This window comes from Epithele typhae (assembly GCF_022376455.1).
Source record: "Epithele typhae strain CBS 203.58 chromosome Unknown BXZ73scaffold_33, whole genome shotgun sequence".
NCBI lineage: Eukaryota > Fungi > Basidiomycota > Agaricomycetes > Polyporales > Epitheliaceae > Epithele > Epithele typhae.
Window position 1 is genome coordinate 273,955 of NW_025954224.1, and position 14,717 is coordinate 288,671.

At 61.9% G+C, this 14,717-nt stretch overlaps 8 protein-coding genes across 8 annotated transcripts; 3 read left to right on the forward strand and 5 right to left on the reverse strand.

Annotated features, from left to right (window-relative positions):
• Positions 1-483: 483 nt before the first annotated feature.
• BXZ73DRAFT_102630 (uncharacterized protein) lies at positions 484-1,399 on the reverse strand (the record flags this gene model as incomplete). Its single annotated transcript, XM_048015303.1, has 4 exons — positions 484-635; positions 843-1,189; positions 1,240-1,344; positions 1,395-1,399. 4 exons carry the CDS (start codon positions 1,397-1,399, stop codon positions 484-486), a joined length of 609 nt encoding a protein of 202 aa, XP_047876667.1.
• Positions 1,400-1,662: 263 nt separating this feature from the next.
• On the forward strand, positions 1,663-2,627 carry BXZ73DRAFT_48815 (HSP20-like chaperone; the record flags this gene model as incomplete). The annotated part of the gene is made up of 5 exons (XM_048020128.1): positions 1,663-1,722; positions 1,827-1,927; positions 1,991-2,060; positions 2,128-2,451; positions 2,517-2,627. The coding sequence occupies 5 exons, from the start codon at positions 1,663-1,665 to the stop codon at positions 2,625-2,627; spliced, it is 666 nt and encodes a 221-aa protein (XP_047876668.1).
• Positions 2,628-3,016: 389 nt separating this feature from the next.
• On the reverse strand, positions 3,017-4,109 carry BXZ73DRAFT_90753 (uncharacterized protein; the record flags this gene model as incomplete). The annotated part of the gene is made up of 5 exons (XM_048025742.1): positions 3,017-3,271; positions 3,313-3,626; positions 3,687-3,781; positions 3,836-3,969; positions 4,071-4,109. 5 exons carry the CDS (start codon positions 4,107-4,109, stop codon positions 3,017-3,019), a joined length of 837 nt encoding a protein of 278 aa, XP_047876669.1.
• Positions 4,110-5,523: 1,414 nt separating this feature from the next.
• BXZ73DRAFT_78530 (uncharacterized protein) lies at positions 5,524-6,752 on the reverse strand (the record flags this gene model as incomplete). The annotated part of the gene is made up of 5 exons (XM_048022891.1): positions 5,524-6,083; positions 6,206-6,280; positions 6,340-6,431; positions 6,492-6,532; positions 6,600-6,752. The coding sequence occupies 5 exons, from the start codon at positions 6,750-6,752 to the stop codon at positions 5,524-5,526; spliced, it is 921 nt and encodes a 306-aa protein (XP_047876670.1).
• A 1,187-nt stretch (positions 6,753-7,939) lies between these two features.
• BXZ73DRAFT_102633 (uncharacterized protein) lies at positions 7,940-9,124 on the reverse strand (the record flags this gene model as incomplete). The annotated part of the gene is made up of 5 exons (XM_048015304.1): positions 7,940-8,493; positions 8,587-8,661; positions 8,721-8,812; positions 8,867-8,907; positions 8,972-9,124. 5 exons carry the CDS (start codon positions 9,122-9,124, stop codon positions 7,940-7,942), a joined length of 915 nt encoding a protein of 304 aa, XP_047876671.1.
• A 904-nt stretch (positions 9,125-10,028) lies between these two features.
• Positions 10,029-11,284, forward strand: BXZ73DRAFT_48822 (uncharacterized protein; the record flags this gene model as incomplete). Its single annotated transcript, XM_048020131.1, has 4 exons — positions 10,029-10,141; positions 10,213-10,338; positions 10,395-10,557; positions 10,610-11,284. The coding sequence occupies 4 exons, from the start codon at positions 10,029-10,031 to the stop codon at positions 11,282-11,284; spliced, it is 1,077 nt and encodes a 358-aa protein (XP_047876672.1).
• A 659-nt stretch (positions 11,285-11,943) lies between these two features.
• BXZ73DRAFT_102635 (homoserine kinase) lies at positions 11,944-13,155 on the reverse strand (the record flags this gene model as incomplete). Its single annotated transcript, XM_048015305.1, has 3 exons — positions 11,944-12,171; positions 12,231-12,350; positions 12,412-13,155. 3 exons carry the CDS (start codon positions 13,153-13,155, stop codon positions 11,944-11,946), a joined length of 1,092 nt encoding a protein of 363 aa, XP_047876673.1.
• A 503-nt stretch (positions 13,156-13,658) lies between these two features.
• BXZ73DRAFT_78534 (uncharacterized protein) lies at positions 13,659-14,308 on the forward strand (the record flags this gene model as incomplete). The annotated part of the gene is made up of 3 exons (XM_048022892.1): positions 13,659-13,923; positions 14,016-14,204; positions 14,262-14,308. 3 exons carry the CDS (start codon positions 13,659-13,661, stop codon positions 14,306-14,308), a joined length of 501 nt encoding a protein of 166 aa, XP_047876674.1.
• Between the last annotated feature and the right edge of the window lie 409 nt (positions 14,309-14,717).

Below are 14,717 nucleotides of genomic sequence, written 5' to 3' on the forward strand. Positions count from 1 at the left end.
CGGACTCGAGCTTGCTGGAGGCGTACGCGGAGGCGCCGTTGGTCGTGCTCGTGCTTGTGCCCGTGGCGAGCGGTTCAGGGCGGGCCTCGCGCTTCCTGTCCTTGTGGTGGTGGTGGCCAGACGACCTGCTGGAGGACGCCATTGCTGTCTGGCCCTGTGCGGGCAGCGGGGGGTAGGGCGGGCGTGCTCGCAGTGGGGTGGGGGGTATGGGAGGCAGGAAAGACGTTCTGTGGCCCGCTTGCGTCCTTGGCGCGACGCGTCCGAGCATGGAAGCGCCCGCTGACCACGTGCTCACTCCGTCATTCCTCTCCGTCTCTGCTCCGACGCCTTCCCGAAGCTGACCGTGGCGGACGGTGTCGACCGCTACGACCGCGTTCACAGCAGGATGCGGCGATATCACCGCGGGTGCGGGAGGGTATGGTGATGGTACACTAGAATTACACCGCGTCTAGGATATGGGCCATTGATCTGCACTACACAACCTCAACGTCCTGAATCCGGCCAAGTCAGGTCCAGCACCATGTTGAACCCAAACTTGCGCAAGTCATACTCTGCAGCGAGCCACGGAATGACCCCTTTCTTCGGCGTAGATGCTGCGCCCTTCGGAGAAGCAGGCGCCTCTTGGAGTGGCGGCACTGCAGCGATGCACTTCCTCGGCGCCGTTTACTTGAGTCGACCCCGGGTCCGTCGTCGAATTCGCAGCGTTGTCGGTTACACGCGGGGGAAAGAGAAGAGAGCGAGTGAGGATCCACACGAGCTCCAAGACGGTGCGCTTCTCCGGGACGCTCGCAATCGCGGGGGCGGTGGGGGAGCCTCTTTGACGATCCTACAGTCTGGCGAACTCGGGTCCTCGGTGCTTTCCTCGCATTGACGGCGCATGGACTCCCTCCGCTCCCTCTCCATCGCCGCCTCCAAGCTGTGCTTTGTCCTGAGCATGCTTGCCTCTTCCCATCTCGACGTGTTGTACGGCGTGAAGAAGCCACCGGAGAGGTCGCACCAACAGCGGTCCGCGACGGCGATGGTAGAGGGCACCTTGTCCTCGGGAAGGTCCGGCATTACGTGTCGCAATGCGTCCGCAAACGTAGTGATGTTGTCGGCCCATGGTTGTACTAGAGGCGTGTCAACGGCGACCGGAGGCCAGTAACACGAGGAGATGAACATCGCAAAGAGCAGGACCATGCAGTAGAAACTAAAAGACATTTGAGGGACGTGTTGTGTCAGAGAACTGCTGAGACGCACCATGGCCTCGCGTGCATTGTTGCCGAGAATATGAAGAGGCACAGGAAGTACGGTGGGGCGATCGGTATAGGAAGCAGCACCAGCGGGAGATACCATCGTGTACACCTAGAGCCAACGGGTGAGCGTCCTGATACGGAGACGAAGGCGGCACGTACCACATCATGGACTGAAGGAGGGGATGGGGGTGGCGGACGCTGCAGACGGCGCGGATGCAAGACACGCCCGGCGCACGCCGCACTGCACTGTGGACGACGCCCGCCCTAGATCACGTGGGAGCGCGCCAGTGACGCGTCCGCGTCGTGGGCAGAGGCGCCAGGAAGTTCTCCTGGCTTCGAGAGGCTTCCTTCAGCAACGCCCCGCTCCTCAAAAACGATCGCGCCCATCGAGCCCGACACCGTCAACGACCCCGACCAAAAATCCAAAATGACCCTCCACCCCGAAGTCCTCTGGGCCCAGCGCAGTTCCGAGTCCGACGAGAAAAAGGTACGCGATCCCCTCCCCGCCGCCACCCCCCGGCGCGAGTGCGAAAACGCCTCCTGCGCCTGCGTCCGTTTTGCTGACCCGCGCGGCCGGCGACGGCACTCCAGAACGTCCTCTATGTGACCGTGAACCTGCCCGACATCGAGGCGGACACGATGGACTTCAAGCTCACCCCGACCTCGCTCTCGTTCAAGGCCAAGTCGGGCAAGTGAGTGCCCCGCCCGTACCAGGCCGCGGTGGCGCGCACTGACGCGCCTCGACGGACTCGCAGCGTCGACAAGGGCCTCGAGGAGAAGGACTACGAGTTTGCGATTGACCTGTTCGAGGAGATCGACCCCGAGGTGCGTGTTCGCCGCTGCTCCGACTACGCACGCCTCCTGAGCACCCACTTTGGCTCGCATCGCACAGGCATCGAGCCGGAAGCTCACGTCGCGATCGCTGGTGCTCGTCCTCCGCAAAAAGGAGAAGAAGGCGGAGTACTGGCCGCGTCTGACCAAGGAGAAGGTCCGGAACGCGTTCATCAAGACCGACTTCTCCAAGTGGGTCGATGAGGACGAGCAGGACGAGAAGACCGCGTTGGACGACACCGAGGATATGGATATGGGCGGCATGGGCGGAATGGGTGGAATGGGCGGCATGCCCGGCATGGGTGGTATGGGTGGTATGCCCGGCATGGGCGGCATGGGTGGCATGGGCGGCATGGGCGGCATGGGCGGCATGGACATCGAATCGGTGAGTACCGTACAGCGATTCATCCTACCGCAGCACCTCTAATCTGCGTCCAGATGCTCAAGCAGATGGGTGGCTCCGGTGCTGGCGCCGGCGCGCTGAACACGGACGACATCGACGACGACGACTCGGATGACGATGGCCCGCCGCCACTGGAGGATGCTGAGCCCAAGGCATGATCTCCGCGTGGACGGGGATGAGATTGTAGACCTACAGAAAGGACGTGCGTCGTATATTGGACTGATCACTTGTAATGCACTCGCAGATATAAGAAGCTCTCAATGTATTATTTTGTGCAACACAATGTCAAAATGCGGTGATATCGGCGAATTTGACCAGCATTAAAGCCACCATGTGATATTCAAAATCCCGTCGCGCGAAAGGTTCTCCTGCGATGAGGGCACCGGTCGATACGAGATGCGATAGTATACATGGAGATACATACGTGACTACAAGGTGCGCCGACTGTTGAGAGTGGCATGTCTAATGCTAGTGCTACAGACGTCCCAGGTTGACTGGGGATCTTCCTCCGACAAACATGCCTCCAGTGTCCACACCCGCACCCGCCTCACACCCGCGTCACGCACCACTCCAACACCCAAAACTTCGCCCCGTCCGAGACGGTTGCAAGTCGTTCCTCTCCAGCTCCCACACGCGCGCGTCGACCCGGACCGCGCCCGGGGGAACACGCCCTCCCAGAGCTCCCGCCAGCTCTCCGGCAGTGGCAGAACATCTGCCGCCCGTGGCTGTTCGCGACCCCCGCCTCGACGCGGAAGCCCTTCTCCGCGCGGCCGCTCTGGAGGCCGAAGATCATCGAGCCCGGCTCGGGCGCGAGCAGCCCGCGAGGTTGCGCGCGAGCGCGACCTGCTCCTCCTCCCCGAACAGGTGGAAGACGGCGGAGATGTGGATCGCGGCGACGTGGCCCCGGAGCGGGTTGAGGGAGGTGAGCGTCGGGAGGTCGGGCCGCGGTGTGCGGGCGGAGTCCGTCGTGAACGGGGGCACGCACTCGAGGTGCGCGGGGTCGAAGGCGTCGCCGGCGATGAAGCGCGCGGGGAAGGTTTTGGGGGTGGTGCTGAAGAGCTTGTGGCCGAAGTCCCAGAACTCGGGGTGGATGTCGGTCGCGACGACGTTCTCGACGCGGAAGCCGTCCGCCACGGCCTTGCGGACGTCGTTGCCGACTGCGGGGCGGGAGCGAGGTGAGCGTTTGCGCGTCCTGGAGCACGCAAGAGGGGACTCACAGCAGCAGCCGATGTCGAGGAGGATCGCGTCCGGGCGCGCTCTCCCCAGCTTCAGCAGCTGGTTGTACCCAGCCACCTTCGAATTGAACTTCATCCTAATGTCCGGTCAGCAACATCCCCGCTCTCATCTGCGGGAAGCGGAGACCCACCTGAGAAAGGCGAACCGGCGGATGCACGGGTACGGATGGACGGCGAACGCCTCCGACTGGACGTTCAACACGTGCTCGCGAAGGCGCTCGTCGTCGTCGATGCCCGTCTGCTTTTTGACGAACTCACGTTCTTCCTCCGTGATGGTGTCGTAGCCGGCCTTGAGCAAAGGGTCGTGAGCCAGGGTCGCCTGGGCCTTCGCTACGGAGCCGTTGGCGGGTGGCGCGGCCTCCGCACAACCGTTGGTCGGGACGCTGGGGCTAACTCGATGGCCATGGCGCAAAGCTGTGGGAGGGGGGAGAAGGGGCGAAGGCGATGGTGTTGGGCGAGGGCCGAAGGTGAGAACCGAATCGTGTCCGGCCACCTTTATACCGCGGGGCGCAACCTTGGACAACCGAACACGTCTAGCGATGCACGGTGGTGTAGCGCGCGGCCTCCTTCCCTTCCCCAGAAACTGCACGGACGCGAATTGAAGCGCGGCGCGCCCGCGCGCAGACACGGCGACAGCACGCAGCGGTCTCCTTTTGCCAGTCGACGCGACACGACGAATTTTCCCATATATTTGTGCGCACCAGGATTGCGCCCTTCCCGCCGTTGCCGCACAGAGAAGGCCCCGAGGGTCGCTCGATGGCCCGGGGAGAGAAGACCGGCTTCGAGTGAGGAAGCCTGCGCGGTACGCTCGTTCCGCAGCGCGTCGCCGCCGCGGGGACATTGAACGGGCCCCTTCTCGCAGCGCACAGAAGTTGAGAGGCGCGCCATCGGACGAGCGGGCGGGGTCGGCCCACTTTCCACAGGCCCCGCACGCGTCGTGGATAACGGGCAGGTGGCCATGCCGGCGGCGACCGCTTTCGGGACGAGCCTTGAATGAAGCCAACCTTGTATTTGACGTGCGCTCGTCCCATGGGCGATCCCCGTCGCGGTCTGCTCCCGAGTTCACCGGACCGCCTGTGCGCGAGCCTCGTCCCCTGCGCTCGAGACGTCTCTCTGGAATACGGATGCCAAGCTGTTCGAGCCACCGCCAGGTTTCGGCCGCTGAACCTTCCTTCGTCAGGCCGTTCAACGCGCGCGGGGTACGGTACTGGCCGTGAGTTGCAGAACTGGCCAACTCCCGACGGGGCCATCGACGTGAACGGCGAGCGATCCTCAGCCAGAGCCTTTTGCCGTATTCCGAGAGGCGATACGCAGGCGTAGGGCTCATGGAGGATTTCATCACTTCTGTCAATGCCCGAGGCTCAAGGTTCAATGAAACACGTACAGGACCAGTCAAGGTAGTACCGCGGTTATCACGCACACCGCCTGCCCCAGGGGCCAGCACAGAGGCTGCGCCGATAACACAATCGCGAGTCACCCGGTAGCTGGTTGGATGGCTGAGTAGATTGGGGCGTTAGGAATTGGTAGCCCCAACTCAAGTGTAGTACCAGGCTGGCCCAAAAGCAGCGTCCCGCTAGACTACCGGTGGCAGCGCTCCAGAAACGTCGTGGCGCCCACACCGTTCATTGAATATGCGTATTTGTCTGTATTGAAAACCCTTGGCTGCGGATCATGGATCTCGTTGCCAGATGGAATCCATAGGAAATAAACCACACCTACGTTGAGATAGGTGCCGCTGCCAATCCTCCCCAATCGCAAACTCACTGTACAATTTCCTTATCACAATCTGAACCCTCGCCCGACTTCGAGCCGGCCGCCCTCAAACCCTGGTCACCGACCACACCAAGAGCCAAAACTTCGTCTCCGGCGCCGCATGCAGCTCATAGTCCTCCCTCACCACCTCGTGCAGCGTCGCCTCCACCTCCACCACCCCCTTTGGGAACACCTCCCCGTCCCAGAGCGCCGCCCAGCTCTCGGGCGAGTGGCAGAACATCGTCCGCCCGTGCGAGTTCGCGCGCCTCACCTCCGTCCGCAGCCCCTTCTCCGCCCGCCCGACGTGGCTCCCAAGGATCACGGAGCCCGGCGCGGGGTCGAGCAGCCCCGCGAGCGCGCGCGCGACGTGCAGCTGTTGCGCCTCGTCGAACAGGTGGAAGAAGGAGGAGGCGTGGATCGCCGCGGCCCGCGCCCGCAGCGGGTTCAGCGACGTGAGCCCCGCCGTCCACAGCGGCAGCGAGAACGGCGCGGTGGCGGCATCGGAGGCGGTGGGTATGGGAGGCGCGGCCTCGAGATGGGTGGGGTCGAAGGCGTCCCCGGGCAGGAAGGCGACGGGGAAGGTCTCGGACGTCGTCTTGAAGAGCTTGTGGCCGAGGTCCCAGTACTCTGCGGTGAAATGGTCGAGTTTGTGTTAGGACGGGAGCGTGCTCCGTTAAAGGGGCGGCGCGCGGAGCTTGGGGGCGTCGAGGGCCGCGCGCGCGGGGAAATGTGTGGACTAGGGGACGTACCTGAGTGAAGATCCGAGCCGATTACGCCTTCCATCGGGAAGCCGTCTGCGACCGCTTTGCGGATGTCATTCCCGACTGTGCAGGCGCGACGTTGTGAGCGCAACAGTAGTCGTGAGATATAGAGGAGCGCATACAGCAGCAGCCGATGTCCAGGAAGATCGGGTTCTTGCGCTCTTTGCCGATTGCCAGGAGCTTTGCGTACGCTGGCAATCGGGAGAGATTCAATCTGAAAGGAGGGTGGGGGGATGTAAGGAGTCGTATTCATGTGCAGTGCGCATACACCCACTGGAGGAACGAGAAGCGGCAAATGCATGGGTACGGGTGGACCTACGACAAGGCCCGCGCGCTCAATATTCAATCTCCAAACGAGTGTAGTTCGGGCACTGTAACTCACCAAGTACGCCTCCTCTTGTACGGAGATCGCATGTCTCTTGAGCTCCTCAGGGTCTGAGATACCGGTCTGGGCACCGAGAAATGCAAGACCTTCTTGAGGGATGATCGACCAAAGCTCCGGTTTCAACGGATTGGGCGTCAGAGTAGTGGCCATCGTAAGTGCCTGTTGGGACTGGTACTCTCGGGGAGAGGTCGAGAGGTCCTGACATGTGCGAAATCGCGCTATAAGTAGTCCTCAAGGTGTCCTAAGATATCCTGTGGGCTTCTGAACGCGGCCGGGCCGAATCGTGTATTCCTGGTGGGCACTCGGATGGCTCCGGGACTCCGAGGGTCTTTCGGCGTGTGGAGAACTGGGAATTTGGGATTTTCATACTCGGCGGGTGGGCGTTGGGAGATTGACGTGAAGTTATCCGGCCAGGTCAAGGCATCGAGCAAGGCGAAAGCAGGCACTGAACGAGAGGGAGCGGAGGTCCGGCTCCCACGTCCACGTGCGTCTCGGCCGAACGCCGCCGAATGAGGCCGTTGTTCAATGTCCTCCACCGACAATCGCTTTGTATTCCTCTTCGGCACACAAACGAATGACGCGTGCTGCGACCAATCAAACGTTCAACAGTCGAGCCTTCTCGAATGAACCCAACCTTGTATTTGGCGTGCGCTCGTCCCACAGGCGATCGAGCCGCCTGAGTCCCCTGCGCTCGCGCTCCTCTCGAATACGCATGCCAAGCCATTCGACTCAACGCCCGTGTGGGAGCATCTCGACACCAGGTTTCGGCCGCTGAACCTGCCTTCGTCTGGCCGTTCAACGGGTAGCAGATGCAACTCGATCCCGGGGGACTTCGACGTGAACGGCGAGCGATCCTCCCAGAGCCTTTCGTCATATTCTGAACTCGCGAGAGGCGAGCTTAAAGCTCATGGAGGATTTCATCACTTCTGTCAAACTCAGAGGAGCATGCCCGCTCAAGGTTCAATGAAATACGTACGTACAGGACCAGCGGGCGATGGTCAAGGCACGGCTGCGCCGATAATGCAATGGGGAGTCACCTGGCAGCTAGTTGGATGGATGAGCCAATTGGGAAGCTTCTCGTCAGCCAAGTTAACGGCGGCAGCGCTCCAGAGACGTCGTGGCGCTCACACCGTTCATCGGACGCGCGTATATGTCTGCATTGTGAACCCTCGGCCGCGGATCATGGATCTCGTTACCAGATGAAATTCATAGCAAGGGTATCGAACACAAACCACCCTTACATTGAGCTACCGTTGCCACTCGCGAGCTTACTGTGCAATTTCCCACCTCCCCGTGGCCAGACTCTGAACCCTCACCCGACTCCGAGCCGACCGCCCTCAAACCCTGGTCACCGACCAGACCAACAGCCAAGACTTGGTCCGCGACGCCGCGTCCTCCCGCACCACCTCCTCCAGCATCGCCTCCACCCTCACGACCCCCTTCGGGAACACCTCCCCATCCCAGAGCGCCGCCCAGCTCTCGGGCGAGTGGCAGAACATCGTCCGCCCGTGTGAGTTCGCGCGCCTGACCTCCGTCCGCAGCCCTTTCTCCGCCCGCCCGCCGTGGCTCCCGAGGATCACGGAGCCTGGCGCGGGGTCGAGCAGCCCCGCGAGCGCGCGCGCGACGTGCAGCTGTTGCGCCTCGTCGAACAGGTGGAAGAAGGAGGAGGCGTGGATCGCCGCGGCCCGCGCCCGCAGCGGGTTCAGCGACGTGAGCCCCGCCGTCCACAGCGGCAGCGAGAACGGCGGGGCGGCATCGGAGGCGGCGGCGTCGGTGGGCGCGGGCGGCGCGACTTCGAGGTGGACGGGGTCGAAGACGTCCCCGGGCAGGAAGGCGACGGGGAAGGTCTCGGGCGTCGTCTTGAAGAGCTTGTGGCCGAGGTCCCAGTACTCTGCGGTCAAATGGTCGAGTCAGTGTTAGGGCAGGAACGGGCTCCGTTAGAGGGGCCGCGCGCGCGGGGAAGTGTGTGGACTAGGGAACGTACCTGGGTGAAGATCCGAGCCAATTACGCCTCCCATAGGGAAGCCGTCTGCAACCGCTTTGTGTATGTCATTCCCAACTGTGTAGGCGCGACGTTGTGAGCGCAATAGTGGTCGTGAAGTATATAGGAGCGCATACAGCAGCAGCCGATGTCCAGGAAGATCGGGTTCTTGCGCTCTTTGCCGATCGCCAGGAGCTTCCCGTACGCCGGCAGTCGGGCGAGCTTCAATCTGAAAGGAGGGAATGTAAGGAGTGGTATTGATGTGCAGTGCGCATACACCCACTGGAGGAACGCGAAGCGGCGAATACACCGGTACGGGTGGACCTACGGCGGGGCCTGCGCGTTCAATCTCCAAACGAGCGGGGTTCTAGCAGAGACTGAAACTCACCGAGTACGCCTCCTCTTGTACGGAGAGCGCATGTTTCCTGAGCTCCTCAGGGTCTGAGATACCGGTCTGTGCACCGAGAAACGCGAGACCTTCCGGAGGGATGACAGACCAAAGCTCCGGTTTCAACGGGTTGGGCGTCGGAGTCGTGGCCATCGTTATCGAAGGTGAAGTGCTTGTTGAAACTGGTACTCGGGGGGAGGTTGAGAGATCGCGACATGTGCGAACTCGAGCTATAAGTAGGCCCAAAGGGGTCCCGTGTGGGCTTCTGAACGCGGGCCGAATCGTGATAACGCCTCTCACGTAGTTTTGGTTTGAGAATATCAACGAACACCGTGCATCACTGCGGACCCCTGGTGGGTACGATGGCACCCTTCTCGACAGTGGGACCCATCCGGACTCCGAGCGGCTTTCGGCATTTCGGAGAACTGGGAACTTGAGATTTGTGTGCCCGTCGGGCCGAGCTTGTAAGGTTGACCTGCAGTTATCCGGGCACGCCAGGCTGGCATCGAGCAAGGAGAAAGCAGGGCTGTTGCTCCACAAAAAAAAAAAAAAAACAGGGCTGAAAGTGCAGATAGAGGAGAGCTGGTTCCCACGTCCACGTGCGTCTCGGCCGAACGCCGCCGACCTTGTCCTAGATTGTCCTCCACCGACAATCGCTTTGTATTCCTCTTCGGCACGCAAACTAATGACGCGTGCTGCGACCAATCAAATGCTGAACGACCCTCAAGGCCTCAACTCTCCATGACGGGCCACCACGGGGCCACTCAAGCCGCTCGCCCTCGTCTTTGTCCTCGGCCTTCTCTCTCTGCTCGCTGCCCACCGTCCAATCCTTATTGTTCTAGTATGCTGTGGTTCAAAGAGCTCTATAAAACGACCCCATCTCGGTCTGCTTCACTCTCACCCCGCTCCATCTCTCCGAGACCTGTCTTCCTCCGCCCGGTTGCGGCTTCATCGGTTTCCTGTGTTTTTCCGCATCAACCTGGTGTTGCCCTCTAGATCCCAGCTATACGACCCTCTTCAGCCGACTCTGATGATGTTTCGCCACTCATTGACGACCATGAAGCTTTTCTCTGTCCTCGCCCTCGCTCTCGCCGCGGCCGCCCGCCCAGGCCTCTATGTCCCCCGCCAGGATTTCAAGCTCCAGAATGGCAAGGACGCCCTCGCCCAGAAGTGAGTTTTCCCCTCCCACTCCCAGCCTGGCATTGTTCCATGAATAGCTGCTGACGCCAGTGCTTCCCCAGCGCCAAGTTCGCGACGCTGAGCGCCGACTCTGCCTGCACCGTGGGCGAGAACGCCTGCGTCAACAACCAGTTTGCCCAGTGTGTCTCGGCCAAGTTCGTCCTCCAGTCCTGCGGCGATGGCTTGATGTGAGCGTTCTGCCCTCCCTATGTTCCCTTTCCCTGACCACTCGGATCCTCGACAGTTGCGCCGCTCTCCCCCTCGTTAACTCCGCGGGAACGAGCATTACTTGCACCACCACCGCCGACCGTGATGCCCGCATCACGGACACAGGTGCTACCACCGGGGACGCGTCGAGCTCTAGCAGCGCCGCTTCGTCCGCGACAACCTCTGCCAGCTCCGCTTCGGTCAGTCGCCCCCCGTCTACGTTGTCGGTCCCCACGCTCACCCATTCCACAGTCCACCAGCACCTCCAACTCCAACTCCAACTCCACCGACGACGCCCAATCCTCCTTCACCCTCCTCCAGTCCGTGATCGCGACCTCGTTCGCCAATGACGGCACCGCGACCGCCGAGCCCGGCCAGGTCGCCTCGCTCACCTCGACGAACAACTTCATCAACTTCTGCGCCACCGTGCCCTCCAAGCCGCTCACGAACGGCAAGCAGATCGCCGCCGGCTCCTGCAACCCCGCGCCGATGGGCGTCGTCGCCGGGACCGCGAACATGCCCTCCGCCAAGTTCGTCTTCCCCCCGAACGGCGGCGCGCTCCCCGCGCACCAGAACTTCACCCTCCGGCTCGCCGTCCGCCACCTGAACACCGGCTTCTTCACCAACCCGGACGCGAGCTACTTCGCGGGCCCGCAGACGGTCGACGCCGCGGGGGACGTCACCGGCCACGCGCACGTCGTCATCGAGGCGCTCGACGCGCTCGACCAGACCGCGCCGACGGACCCGCGCCAGTTCAAGTTCTTCAAGGGCATGAACGAGCGGGCGGTCGGCGGCGAGCTCACCGCCGTCGTCGCGGGCGGGCTCCCGCCGGGCGCGTACCGGATGGCGTCGATCAACTCCGCGGCGAACCACCAGCCGGTGCTCGTCGCGATCGCGCAGCGCGGGACGCTGGATGATATGGTCTAGTGAGTCCACCCGTCCGCTCGTGTGCTGTCGACGCGCGCTGATCCGGGTGTCGCTGCAGCTTCACGGTCGCGTGAGAGTTGCGCTTATTTGTTCGAGTTGTATCCATAGCGCCCCGTCCTACACTACCCACACTCCTTGTCTTATGTATCCATAGCTATCAAATCAATTACTGGGAGAGACAGACATTTTACAGTGGGACTCTGGATGCTGGAGATGCAAATACAATCTAGCAAATACTGCAGGTTGGCACGACCTCTTACTCGCGACTTGAAGTTTTACAACGCTGCTGCTGCTCATCGACTTCGCTTCGGCACGACTGAGACTCTCGGTGAGCCTCTGTCGCGCTCGGACAGGCAGCCTGGGGTTGGGGGGACACGTAGCAAAGCAAGTGCCCCCAAGCAGCGTGGAATCCCAGTGTAGTGCGGTCCATCGCAGCGAATTGTTGAAGTAACGAGGGCGTATATATACAATGGCGATACCATGAGACGTCATCGAGGGGCGTCCACCGTGCGTCCACCCAATAGATTCAACATAAAGAGGGGCGTCGACTGCACACTTGCGGCGGCGAAAATCCAGAACGGCGCAGTAGAAATGCTTGGCCAGTAAGCACGCGGAGTGGATCGATACAAAAACATTTTTCGGGCTCTTACAGCATCCGTTTACGGCTCATGATGTTCTACAACGCTGCCTCCCGCGACCTCCAGAACCTTCCAATCGACTTCGATCCCGTGGGTTTTGAAGATCGACCGCGCGTCCTCCGCAATAGCCTCGAAGCCGCCGGTGGCAAGCGCGAGGATGGTCGGTCCCGCACCGGACAGGCAGATGCCCAAAAGACCGGGATGCGTCGAAGGGGTGATGTTGCTCGTCACTTCGGGGAGCCCCGGAATCTGCGAGACGAGGCGTGTTGAATGACCGCGCATACACCCAGCACGCCGTCACCGCTCACCAGAGTCTTGCGGTACGGCTGGTGCACCCGGTCCTTCATCGCCTCGTAGATGAGCTCCGGGTCCGGCGGCGTCTGCGCCAGCGCCGTGGTGAGGACCGCCAGCCGCTGCAGGTTGAACACCTGCGTCGCCCCACCCCCGTGAACTTCCCCCCATCGCACGAGATCCGCGGGGCGCACTCACCAGGTCCTTCCGCGAGTACTCGAGCGGCAGCACCTCGCGCGCCTTCGCCGTGCTCAGCTCGAACCGCGGGATGATCGCCAACGCCCGCACGCACCCCGCCCACCCGAACCGGACGTAGTGCCCGATCCCGACGGGCGGCACGGGCGGGTGCAGGCCCCAGTCCTCGCCCGCGTCGGGCGGGTACTCGGGGAGGACCTCGCTGACGGGCACGCTCGCGCGCGCGCTGTCGCTCTCGTCGAGCTCGCGGAGGTACGAGCCGACGAAGCCGCCGACGAGCGCGGCGGTGACGTTGTCCGGGTGGCGCTCGACCATGAGCGCGAAGTCGAGGATGCGCGCGGGGGGCAGCGCGAGCCCGCCGAGCGCGTCGCCGAGGAGCACCCCAGCGACGACCGCGGCGCCGGACGAGCCGAGCCCGCGCCCGAACGGGATCTCGTTCGCGCAGTGGAGGGCGAGGTTCGTGGGGAAGCGCTGCACGCCGTGGCAGCGGAGGACGTAGAGCGCGACGCGGGTCGTCAGGTTCTTGTACGCGTCGAGCGGGACCTCGTCCGCGCCCTCGCCCGAGTACGTGATGCGCGGCGGGCGCGGCGGGTCGGCGGCGGTCGGCGGGGTGACGGAGACGGTGAGAGTGAGGGAAAGCGAGAGCGAGAGGCCGACCACATCGAAGCCGGGGCCGATGTTGGCCGACGTTGCGGGGACGCGGATGGTGAACGAGCGAGGGCGGGGGTGAGAGAGAGAGTCAGACATCGTGCGGCCCAACACCGGCGCCTGTCTCGCGCAGGACTTGAGCTCCCCTCGCGCCTAAATGACTCGGCCGCAAGTCGACAGGCTTCCGCTCATTTCTCCGCCAGCGCAGGCATGCACAACGTCGACCGCCACGTTGCAGGGTCGAGAAGCGAGGTTTTTTCGGAGAAATCCCTATTGCCCGTGGGCATGATGGGACGAGGATCACGCAGACGTGTCGACGCGGCCGTAAAGTTCATTAGATCTAGGTATTGGCCATGGCACATGGTGCCGGTGAGCAAAGAAAGTGTGTATGCTACAATGGTGGGAGTATGTGTATATCAACACATCCTCCACCTGCGCACCGAATCCGATCTAAGCGCCCCGCTCAGCCACCTGCAGCGCCGCAGAGGAGTCAATATTCAATAAGGTGGCCATTTGCCGGATGCGGCAGATGACGTCAAGAGGGCCACAAGTATATTATCAACGTCCGCATCCGTGTCCCCTCTATCACCCTCTCGCCCTCCATGGCGAGTCAGATGGCCCTTCTCCTCTCTTGTCAACTCCGCACTGTTGACCCCAGGCTTTTCCGGTGTGGCTATGAGGATGCTTGGTTTGCCTTCCTCCGCTCCGCATTCCCTTTCCCAGCTGGATTCAACATCTGCCCTGAGTGCTGGCCTTCCAGGGGTCGGCAATGTTTCCGCTTCGAAGTCAAATATGGCTGGGAGCACACAGTGTTTGTCGTGCACCAGAAATCGGCGGCGGAGATGGACTACGCAAAGGAGCTCAAAAGTGCAAACAGGCTGATGCGCAAGCATCTGCGCAGACCAGGCTCGTCACCCCCCACCTTTAGCCCTCTTGCTGGGGTTCACAATGTGCTCCAGACTGTCCTCTACCCGCTTTCCGTGGACTGAGCGCGTTGGGAACCACCTTTGCTTTGTATGCCGAACAGCACACCACCATCACCCCTCCTTCCCCTCCCACTTGGAGCCACAGTGTTCTCGACCTTGACGGGGTCTGCAGCATCCTGGAGATTGTCGAGGCCGTCAAGAAGGACTGCAAGGAGCTCAAAAGTCTGTCGTTCTCATCATTTGCGCTGTGAAGGGCACTAATCATGGTCTGACTTGCAGGATCGAGGAGGCTCACTGCCAAGGCTACTGCAAAGCAGGCCATGTAGAGACGGTCTTTTTGTCCACAGTTACGTGGAGTCCGCTTCGGAGCAATCCCTACACTCCGCGACCCTTGAGCCCCCTCTCTCACTGCATGACTGACACAACCATCTTGCAGCAGCTTTCCGGCCAACTTGGAATGGCTGTAATGCGTAGTTTCTGCATTTTATTCATTGAATGATAGTGGTTGTCTGCTACATCCCGCACTCTCGTTTCTCCAGCCGGCACAGACATGCATGGTGGCCACGACCACCACGTTGTAGGGTCAAGAAACGAAGTTTTTGCGGAGAAATCCCCTATTTCGTGGCCCGCGGGCATGATGGGACGAGGATCACGCAGACGTGCCGATGCGGTCGTAAAGTTCATTAGAGGCATTATCCATGACACATGATGAGCAAAGGAGGTGTGTATACTACG